General features: G+C 34.2%; 2 protein-coding genes across 4 annotated transcripts; one reads left to right on the top strand and one right to left on the bottom strand.

Annotated features, from left to right (window-relative positions):
- Nucleotides 1-2,294: 2,294 nt before the first annotated feature.
- LOC142544909 (ABSCISIC ACID-INSENSITIVE 5-like protein 5) lies at nucleotides 2,295-6,253 on the top strand. 3 transcript variants are annotated; one of them, XM_075651932.1, is made up of 6 exons: nucleotides 2,318-2,388; nucleotides 2,908-4,093; nucleotides 4,188-4,259; nucleotides 4,352-4,381; nucleotides 5,896-5,969; nucleotides 6,048-6,253. In XM_075651932.1, coding segments are annotated over exons 2-6 (1,290 nt in total). In that variant the 5' UTR covers nucleotides 2,318-2,388; nucleotides 2,908-2,980; the 3' UTR covers nucleotides 6,049-6,253. The 3 variants fall into 3 exon arrangements, with proteins under 3 accessions (XP_075508046.1, XP_075508047.1, XP_075508045.1); XM_075651931.1 differs by lacking the exon at nucleotides 6,048-6,253 and having other exon boundaries at nucleotides 2,295-2,364; nucleotides 5,896-5,973; XM_075651930.1 differs by lacking the exon at nucleotides 6,048-6,253 and having other exon boundaries at nucleotides 5,896-5,973.
- Nucleotides 6,254-8,499: 2,246 nt separating this feature from the next.
- LOC142544218 (uncharacterized) lies at nucleotides 8,500-10,442 on the bottom strand. Its single transcript, XM_075651277.1, has 3 exons — nucleotides 9,948-10,442; nucleotides 9,503-9,560; nucleotides 8,500-8,624 (listed from the first exon to the last, which is right to left on the bottom strand). Exons 1-3 carry the CDS (start codon nucleotides 10,440-10,442, stop codon nucleotides 8,500-8,502), a joined length of 678 nt encoding a protein of 225 aa, XP_075507392.1.
- Nucleotides 10,443-11,172: the final 730 nt, after the last annotated feature.

Below are 11,172 nucleotides of genomic sequence, written 5' to 3'. Positions count from 1 at the left end.
TAAGTAAATATAGGAAATATTCTCTCTCTAATACGATATCATATGATTTATATCTAAAATTTTATTGAGTAGGTATCTTGTGAGACTGTCTCTGAATCTTTATTTGTGAGACGGGTCAACCCTACCGATATTCACAATAAAAAGTAATACTCTAAGCATAAAAAGTAATATTTTTTCATGGATGACCCAAATAAGAGATCTGTCTCACAAAATACAACCTGTGAGATCGTCTCACACAATTTTTTGTCAATTTTATTTAAATAAAACGTTATATGTTTTAAATTTCAAAGTTCTATTATTAAGAAACTTAAAAGTTTATTTTTTCAATCTTACGGAACAAACATGTATGTGTATATATATTTATTTTATTTTTCCAAACTTCTCTATTATTTATAAAGATTAAATATACTAGAATATTAAAAATAACAATATTGGCGAGTTTATGAAATTATTTTATTTTTAAGTTATTAAAAAATTGGTAGTTGAAAGCATAACACTTAAGTACTTTGTACGCCACGTTTATAAGTGCAATTATTTAGGTCGCTCCTTACCATATTATTGAATTTTATACTGTGTAGAGCAATGAAGTATGTAATTTATTATAAAGTGGACTATATGTAACATTTATTAATAAAATATAAAAAACATAACTCATATGCATGTATATATATAATATCACTACCAGCACACATAAAATGTAAAATATATTTATTAATTCTAGATCATCTATTTATTTAAGTTACATCTAAATTGATAAATTTCAAATATATTGAAATATATTTTTGTAATTTTTAAAAAATAAGATAATAAATTTCAATAATATGTTGTATGTTTATATCATATTTAATGATAATATATGTGAGAACCAGAATTTCCAGCACTAGCTAGCATTTTGCAGCAGCTAGCAAAATTTCAGTAGCAATGCAAAATTTCAGCAGAAGCTAATATTTCAGAAGATGGTATTTTTCCAGCAGTCAAAATCCAGCAGCAGAAGAGTTCAGTAGCGAAATTCCAGCAGATAACTACTGATTCTGCTTATGACTTGTAACTGAAACATTTAACACGGAATAAAGGTTGTTAATAGCAGATTATGGTCATTTATTTGGGAGGCTAACAGTCAGAATTTTGCATATAAATAACACCCTCAAATCTCTGAATTGGTGTTACACAAATCTTGAGTATCACTTGAAAATTTGAGTTAAAAGAGTGCCTTTGTTCAAGCAGAAAAATCCAGTAGCGAGAACAACAGATTTCAGATTTCAACCGAAACTCCTAGCAAATTACAGTAAGTGGGCTTTGTATAAATATCTTGAAATCAGTTTGATAATTACTGTTTTATATATTTCTGATCTCTGATTTTTGAAGCACTGAAACCTAGTGAACTAATGGTAGGAATGTATATTCTGAACATTACTGAATTCTGATTACTGATTACCGGCCTCACCCCTTAGAGGAGAGAACATATAGGGGACTGGTATCAGTTTAGCCGTGAAATTCACAAACGTGCTCAATGCTTACTTGTTAAATTTCTGATTTCTGTTCTGAATGCTGATTCCTGTTCTGAAAATAAGAGTTTTTGTATATTATTTGTATTACTGTTTCTGTTGAAAATGACTTTGAAAACTGGGAGTTATTCCCGCCCCCGCTTACTGAGTGACAACCATATCATTCACCCACCAAACCCATCTCAGATAAGAACGAGGAAGAATTGTTAGAAGAAGAAGAGCAGCATCAGTTTTGGGGCTGGTGAAGAAGACTGTTGTTAAATTCTAAGTTATGTTTCCACTGTATTTGTTAAAACATTGTTATGTATGGTTTTATATGTCCGCTGTAAAACATTTGTATTTGAGTTTGTATCAGACAATGAATTATTTAGTATTATTAATAAAAAGACTGGTTTCTGAATTTTGTACTTTTGATAGTTGTTGTTTTCGAATGTAAATTTGAGAACAACGTCGGTGTCGACTAACCCCGTCACTGGGGCGTGACAATATATAATATTTTATATTAATTATCATTAATTTTAAATTTAGATATTTTAAATAATATATAAATAAATAATGTATAAACTTTGAATGAACTTCCCAAGTATATATATCACAAAAGGACAAAATTAAGAGAGAACTTACCAAAGATCCAACAGTTGATTGAACAATACCTGGACGGTTCAGATGAGCCCACATTGCCGATTCTCATTCATTTGATATCACTTACCTGCCTAGTTCATAGATATTGGTCCACGGCTCCTGCTTGAAGGTCCCCACTTGCCTTATTTTATTGTTCCCTATATTGGTTTGGCCTTTTATCCCAATTTGGCAAAAAGCCCGGAACAAGTTGGAGCAAGACTGCGAAAGAGAAGATCTGGTAATTTGTTTCAGTTTTTTTCTGGTAAGAATACGTATGTTTCTGGCGTTATCATGTCTCTGTACTGTGCATTATGGATTACTTTGTATTTTTTTTCTGTTAATTAAGACAAAAATATGGCCGAGTGATTAAAGCTCTTGCGTAGTTTATTTCCTGATATGTTTTGGCCTGTATTTGAACATTTTTTCGGAATCATGCTCTTGTTTTCGTAATTTAGAGGATGATGCATGCGGTCTTAGTAGTTTCCACTTTATAGTTTTGGTTGTAGCCTTCTTTTTTCCTTTTCTTTGGGGGAATTTTTTGGTGAAGTGTAGAGACTTTGTTTTGCATGCGATTTTGTACTTTATTTCATGCTGTTTGCTGTGAAATGGACTGTTGTAAATATTCGAGCGTTCTGGTGAAATATAGTGGGCCATTGACTCTAGTTTTGTTTTGGTAATTTTATTTTTTTTCCCGCGGTCATTTTTTTTATACATAACTATAATAGTCGTTGTTTGAGTAAGTGTTCACTTTTTTTACGTGCATTTCTTGGTGTTTATGCAGAGAAAGAGAGAGTTTGTTTAAAGGTCTGAATTTGCTAATTGTGTACAACGGAGGAGTTTGGATTTGCCTTGAGATGGGTAGTAACTTAAATTTCAAGAATTTTGAACAAATGCCGATGGATGGAAACGGCTGTGGAGGGTTTAGTTTTCCGTTAACACGACAGTCCTCGGTCTATTCGCTAACTTTGGATGAGTTCCAAAGTGCAGTTGGTGCAACTGGGAAAGATTTTGGGTCAATGAATATGGATGAATTGCTAAAAAACATATGGAGTGCTGAGGAAAATCAGAATATTGGATCCACGAGTGGTCTTAGTACTGGTGGCCAAGAAATGGGCGGTTCTTTCCATAGGCAGGGATCGTTGCTTCTCCCTCGAACGCTGAGCTTAAAGACAGTTGATGATGTTTGGAAGGATATGTCGAAAGAGTATATCGAGGGCACGGACCGGAGTGGTGGCATCAATGGTTTTAGTATGTCTCAGAGGCAGCCAACACTCGGGCAGATGACACTAGAGGAATTCTTGATGAGGGCCGGGGCTGTGAGGGAATCTACTGGTTCACGATTGGATGGGAATTCAAATATTGTCGTGTCGCTTAATGATTTGACACCACCCCTTTCGAGTAATATGGAATTCGGGTTTGGGTATCAGCAGGCTGCTAATGCGATTGGAGGGTTAATAAGTGGTGGTGGGATTGGTGAAAGTAGTATCCAGATGGCTAGTCAGTCCGGTAACTTACCATTGAGTGTAAATGGTGTAAGATCTTCTGCATATGAGTTTGGGAATCAGCAGCAGCAGCAGTTACTTCCTAAACAACCTGCCTTGGCCTATACCGCTCAAATGGCGGTTCCGAGCAACAGTCAGTTGAGTAGTCCAGGAATGGGGGGAGGAATTATTGGGATAACTGATCCATCGACTGTAATCCAAAATACGACATTACAGGGTGGAGGATTGGGGATATTTGGTTTAGGAGCAAACAATGTCAACATCGAGACTGGGTCTCCAGCAGTTTCAACAGATGGGCTCACCAAGGTTAATGGAGATGTCTCTTCTACTTCACCGGTCCCTTACGTGTTCAATGGTGGTTTTCGTGGGAGAAAGGTTGCTGCTGTTGAGAAGATCGTCGAAAGGAGGCATAGGAGAATGATTAAGAACAGGGAGTCGGCTGCTAGATCACGTGCGCGTAAGCAGGTAAACAGTATGTCGTGCGGTTTTATTGAAAGTTAATTTTGTTCGGGCTTTAGATCGAATTTGCATAAGTAAATTCATTTTTGGATTGTGGAAGGCGTATACTATGGAGTTGGAAGCAGAAGTTGCTAAACTTAAAGAGGAAAACCAAGAATTGGAGAAGAAACAGGTATTTGTTTATGTGTTTTTCTTTCCTTTTGTTTCCTTCTGTCTATATTGACACCATTTTTTATTTTTTATTTTTGCTCTTGTAACCTGCAGGCAAAGATGATTGAAATACAGAAGAATCAGGTACTTAATATTTATATTTGCGATAGCCAGAGAAGTCCATCATACCAAATTATGGGAGGACAGGTGTCTTTTGAGATGGTCTCACGAATCTTTATCTGTGAGACGGTCTCACGAATCTTTATACGTGAAACGGGTCAACCCTACCGATATTCACAATAAAAATAATACTTTTAGCATAAAAAGTAATATTTTTTCATGGATGATCCAAATAAATGATCCGTTTCACAAAATACGATATGTGAGACCGTCTCACACAAGCTTTTGCTATATGAGAACATATGTCACACCCCAGGGACTGAGTTGGTCGACACCGACGTTGCTCTCAAATTTACAATCGAAAACAATAAGTCTCAGAAGTACAAAATTCATAAATCAATCTTTTATTCATAATACTGAATATTGATTGTCTGATACAAAGTCAAATGACTAATGTTTTACAGCGGAAATGTAAAACCAAATATAATAACGTCTTAACAGATGCTACGGAAAATATAAACTATAAATGAGAAATAACAGTCTTTTTCTCTAGCCCCAGAAGTGAATCTGCTCTTCTTCTTCTAATATTTCTTCCTCGATCTTATTTGATATGGGTTTGGTGGGTGAGTGATATGGTCGTCACTCAATAAGCGGGGGCGGGAATAATTCCCAGTTTTCGAAATCATTTTCAACATAAACAGTAATACAAATGATATACAAAAATTCTTATTTTCAGAACATGAATCAGTATTCAGCAATCAGTATTCAGAACAAAAATCAGAACTTAAAATTTAGCAAGTAAGCACTGAGCACGTTTGTGAATTTCATGGCTAAACTGATATCAGTCCCCTATATGTTCTCTCCTCTAAGGGATGAGTCCAGTAATTAGTAATCAGAATTCAGTAATGTTCAGAATATATATTTCTACCATTAGTTCACTATGTTTCAGTGCTTCAAAAATCAGAGATCAGAAATAAAAAAAAATACATATACTTTGCTTCAAAACAGAAATCATCAAACTGTTTTCAAGATATTTATACATAGCCCACTTACCGTAATTTGCTAGAAAGTTTCGGTTGAAGTCTAGAATCTGCTTGTTCTTGCTACTGGTTTCTAATGCTCGAAAATAGACACTTTCTTAGCTCGAAAATTCAAGTGATAACTCAAGATTTGTGTAATACCCATTTCAGATATTTGATGGTGTTATTTATATGCAAAATTCTGACTGTTGACCTCCCAATTAATGGTCATAATCTGTCTTTAACATCCTTTATTCCATGTTAAATGCTTCAGTTACAAGTCATAACCAGAATCAGTAGCTATCTGCTGGAATCTCGCTATTGAACTCTTCTGCTGCTGGATTATGTCTGCTCGAAAAATATCATCTTCTAAAATATTAGATTCCGCTGGAAATTTCGCAATGTTACAGAATATTACTAGCTGCTGCAAAATGCTAGCTAGTTACCGCTGGAATTTCAGGTTCTCACAGTCATACAAAGTAAATTTGTCCTTATTTCAATTCAATTTCTGTGTCATAGGTGTTGGAGATGACGAAACAGCAAAAGAACGGCTCAAAGAGACGATGCTTGAGAAGGACGTGTACCGGTCCATGGTAAATGACAAATTAAAGATATAAATCAAGAATATAGCTCGACTTAAATAGCTTATAACTGACATGTTTCTGCTGCAGATCAGAGGAAACCATATCAAGGGACACTCCGTTTAGCTGCAGAATGTTCAATTCACACGAATCTTTACGCTCGAAATCTGCCCCGACTTGACTAACAAACTTTGCTCTTACTGTGTATCTTCGGATAACAATGGTCGACAACTTCAGTAAACTTTTGTAAAACACATATGATTTCAGTTTAAAAGCATCATACTCTCCCTGTTTGTACATGGTTTGTTTATCTTTAATTAATTCAAGAATGTATAAAAATAAATAAAATATAAATCTTTATAGTGATACATATAAATATAAATCTATCTATTATTATTATTTTTTTTTCTATATAAAAGAAGTCAATACTTGAAAATTGTGTATTTTCTTTTAGGTCCTTGATTAATTAATATATTTATATAAATATAAATCTGATCAACATTTTAATGAATTTTAATTAATTATTAATATTAATTCAAAAATATATAATCTATTTATTTCATCATTAATTAATGGATTTTAATTAATATAAAAATATATAAATATAAATATAAATCAAATCTAAATCTGTATAATTATACATATAAATATAAATTATGTCATTCTCTTCACTAAATTAAAAATATTTTTTTAGGTCAGTTTGTATTTTCTTTATTAACTAACAGATTAATTTTAATTATTAATTCAAAAATATATAAATATAAATCTAATCTAAATCTAAATATAATATATACATACAGATTAAAATACATGAAATTTGTTGCATTTGTTATTTACATGTATATCAGTATATGTGTTCTATGGAGTGGAGAAAATGACCGGTGATTAGTGAGGTGCATGACACCTAATAGTCAGTCAAATAATTTTTAATTTAAGCCCATCAAATAAGGAATATAATAGAATAATAAATTGTTTGCCCAAATATTAGCTTTGCATGCTATTTGAATGAAATATATTTTTCATTTTTTTCTTTTTAATTTCAGCTTATGATTAGCTTGTTCTCACCTCACCTTTTTACACATGTACCTTAATGAGTTATTTCTTTAAAAGTGTAAGCTGGTTTGTGTATTGTTGGATTTTGTGTAGGTAGCGAAGACTTGTAGACAAATTTCTTCGAAAAATGGGAATATGATATGAATCTGACCGAGCGATACGAGCTAAATTTTGGAATGAGTTTCAAGAAACATTGTTGTCTCGATCGTACAAGTTTGATGTTGATTAAAAATGAAGAATCAAGCATATTGAAGCGATTGAAGGAGTTCAAGGAAGCATTCTATGAAAACGTGTCGAGCAACCAAGTATTACAATGTAAAATGATCCTGGAAGTTAGTCAGAGAGCGCACCAGTGCACCCCAGTACCCAAAAGGAAGCCGCCCCAGAGCGACCTGTGCGGCCAGACGCATCCTAGCGCCCAAAACGAGCCCCCCTAGCACGCCCCTATGCGAGGGAAGCGTGCCCTAGCGGTCCAAAATACCCGCCCAGCACGTCGCGATGCATATTTCAATATGGAAATTCTAACTTGCGAGTTTTAATGAATTTTTATCTTTTTTTATTTAAAAACAAAGTGATATAAACATTATTAACAGATTTTTGATGAATTTATGATTTTTCTCTCAACCAAAAAGTTTGGCTTTGTTCACAATTTTGTGTATTTCTAAAATCTAACTTATCAAAGGTTCATAACTTTGTGGCATTTGTCGATTGTTTTTCACTCGAATTGTCAATGACAAGTTCTTTGAAGGATCGTCTGAGATCGATTGTTATACATGTGTTATATGTTATTAAACCATGTGACTTAGGGGCGAATACACGTTTGTTTCAAAAATTAAATATTGGTGATTTAAAAATTTTTGTTGTTAATTGAATCAAGGGCGGGACTGAATCTAATTTTTGTTTGCTTTCCATGCATGACCGGAATCGCATAATTAGAGTAGAATAAGCCCCTTCTTCAATTAAAATTGTTTCCCCTGGTTTTGATGTAGTGAAACTTTATACAGAAGCAATTAAGCAAAACCAACAAAATGATTGCAAATCAACAAAGGGTGATGATTCTCAAGACATGAAGAATATTAGTTTGAACTAACCTGCAATCATATGATGTAGGAATCAAACATTTGACCTAAAATGTTTACCTTAGAAAGTTGATATATAAATAGAACAGAAGTTAATTAGAACACAATCTTGGCATTACAAACATTTCGACCTTTATTTAGTGAATTCACGCATATATATGCATGTGCAAATCACTTACGTCTCTGAGAAAGATTTCTTTGTATCTTTGTGTAGATTAGAAAAAACAATCCTTGCCGCCAACTGCATCACTCTAAGTAAAGCTCATACAAGAATTGCTGGGATTACGAGAAAAAATCGGGCATTGATTTTAATGGCACTCACTATTAAAAGAGAACCAGTACCAACAATCCGTTTGAACAAATTAGATATTATATTATAACTTATACAAAAAGGCAGAAACTTGAAGCTATTATTTAGAATCCATAGAAAAAAGACTTGGGTCGGGACCTTTCGGAGAAGTAGCGCAAGCCTCCTGGTTAGGGCATCCTTCAGAATCAGATTTTCCAGCTGATTCAGATTCTGGCCCCGGACAATCTGAAATTTTCACCAGAAAAATATTTAATAAACAGCTAAAAAAAATATTTGAGAGTTTTCAAATCATTTTAAAAAAATATTTGTTCAAAGTTATTTTGCTAATTATCTTCTGCATTGTACTTTAAAAACTTTAAAATATGAAATAATTTTTGGAAAGTAAAAATGCTTATCTTTCACATTTAAATTTTAACCCTTATTTCACATTGATCTAGAAATTCATCGGCTGGAATCCTTGAAATGTCTTGATCTATCTAGAAACCAACCTGGATTTTATCGAAATTCTAGGACATGAAGAAGTTAGAGCTTATCTAGCTTCTTGCAGTTTGGTGGATGAGTTCCTTTTCTCAAAACTAATATTTTTTTTGGCATTTTCTCAAATATTATATATCAGTTTAAAATTTTCTGGTTTCGTGAAATGCTAACCATGGGTCCACTTCCATGGATATCTTCCAGCTCTGATTAAAGTTGAAATTTCGAAAATATTTAAATCAGGCCAATGCCTCTCTGTCTTGGTCTCCTCCTACCACTTGTGAGCCAAATGTCTCTCCCGGTCAATACGCTTGAATCATGTTTAGCATTCTATCGCTTTCACCTCGACATTTTCTCCAATATTTTCTACAGTACACTTTGATAAAAATAGCCGGAAAAAAAGTTTGTAAATATAATTTTTTATATTAAAAAAACTTGTAATATTTGGTTTGTGTGAGTGGGAGAGAAAATATCGTCCTATAATTAAGTTAGGCTATATAGGACTTGGGAACTAATTGTATCAACACCCATTGTAAAAAATTAAAAAAAAATAAGTAAAAAAACATTTTATTTAAAATTGATAAAATTTTAGACCTTGTGTTTTAAAAAATCAGACATAACACCCCTACCAGAAGGGGTAAATGTGCCTGAGGCGTCATATTTGGTGACATTGAACTCATTAGGGACCTGAAAATTAAAATCTCAGTATAAGTGCTTGAACAAGATACGAGGACAAGAAAGAATAAAATAAACATAATCAAAAGCAAACAAAATAAAATTAAAAAGAAAAAAGGAGAAGAGTCTAGGTTGCCTTGCAAAAAATGCTTAGTTATATAATAATCAGCCTGATCGTGTGTCAATCTCAGCTTTGTCACTGGAACTTTGTGGGGGGTTTTATTATTGGCTTTTACCCTCCAAACTCTTTCAAAAAATCTCTTGGGCTTTATTTTATTTCCTCAAATCTTTTTCAGTCTCCTAGTTTCACAGTGCTCCATCATCCTTATTTGCTCAACCATGAACACTTGTTCCTTGAATGAGTTGCTATATATCCTCCTTGAACACGGTAAAAATCACCTTCACACCTTCAACTTCTATCCCCAGCTCTCCTAACTTAACATCTTTCTTTGTTTCAGTAGCAGCCAGAAACGGTTCTCCTAAGATAATAGGGAACTGATGATCTTCTTCAATGTCAAGAACGAAAAAGTGTGCTGGAAGTATCAACTTGTCAATATTTACCAATATGTCTTCTACTAGGCCACAAGGAAACTTGACAAGTCTATCCACCAACTGCACCATCACTTTGGTGGGCTTCATCTCAGTTAAACCAAGTTTCATATGTACAGAAATATGCATCAAATTCACACTTGCCTTAATATCACAAAGAGCACTTATCACAGATTGACCTTCTATTGCACATGGAACTCTAAAACTTTTGGGGTCTTTAAGCTTCTGTGGAAGCTTCCTTTGGATGACATTGCTACATTCTTCAGACACTGTCACATTCTCAAAATCTGCAAATCTTTTCTTATTTGATATAATTTGCTTGAATAATTTATAATGCATATGCATCTTATGCAGAAGTTCCAAAAAAAGACATTAATATGAATTTTGTTGAGGATATCTAATAATTTAGCAAATTGAGCTGATATCCCGGGATGTCCCGGGTCATTGAAAGTTCCCAGGATGACCCGGGCCATGGAGCCGAGATATGGATAGTGCCCGGGTCAGGAGGATGGATTTTTCCGGGTCAACAAGACTGATGAATGGAGACCCAGATCTCTAGTTGCCCGGGACGTTGAGAGTGTGACTTGACATGGAGAATGTATGGATAGGCCAGTCAAAAGGCCGGGCCATTGAAACATCCGGACTTAAACTACCCGGGCTATTGGACGCCCGGGCTCTCATGTAAATTCCCGAGAGGCATTCTACCCGGGCCACTTCGATAAACGTGCCACATTTAATAACGCCGACCTATCTCTAACACCAATGCAAGTGGTTGACAAAATCAGGTAGGCTGGATGTGACTAGTATAGGATTTGACATGTCAGAATAATAGGGTATAATCAGCCGCCCTACTATTATTAATGCTCAACACAAAGAACGAGGTTATCATTACATCTCCTACTATAAATATCAGGTTTACTCTTTGCATTTATTCTCTATTCAGATATTTAATACACTCATTTATTGTGCATTTACTACTCACCTTCCACTACCAATCTCACAACCATCACTTGGTTACATTGGTTTCCTGCTCGAGTTCTTTACTGACTTAAGCATCGGAGTGATCACGCCGGAT

Source organism: Primulina tabacum, chromosome 5 (genome assembly GCF_025594145.1).
Source record: "Primulina tabacum isolate GXHZ01 chromosome 5, ASM2559414v2, whole genome shotgun sequence".
NCBI classification, from domain to species: Eukaryota; Viridiplantae; Streptophyta; class Magnoliopsida; order Lamiales; family Gesneriaceae; genus Primulina; species Primulina tabacum.
Note: the sequence above shows the minus strand (reverse complement) of the source record. Positions and strands in the feature narration are given on the sequence as shown.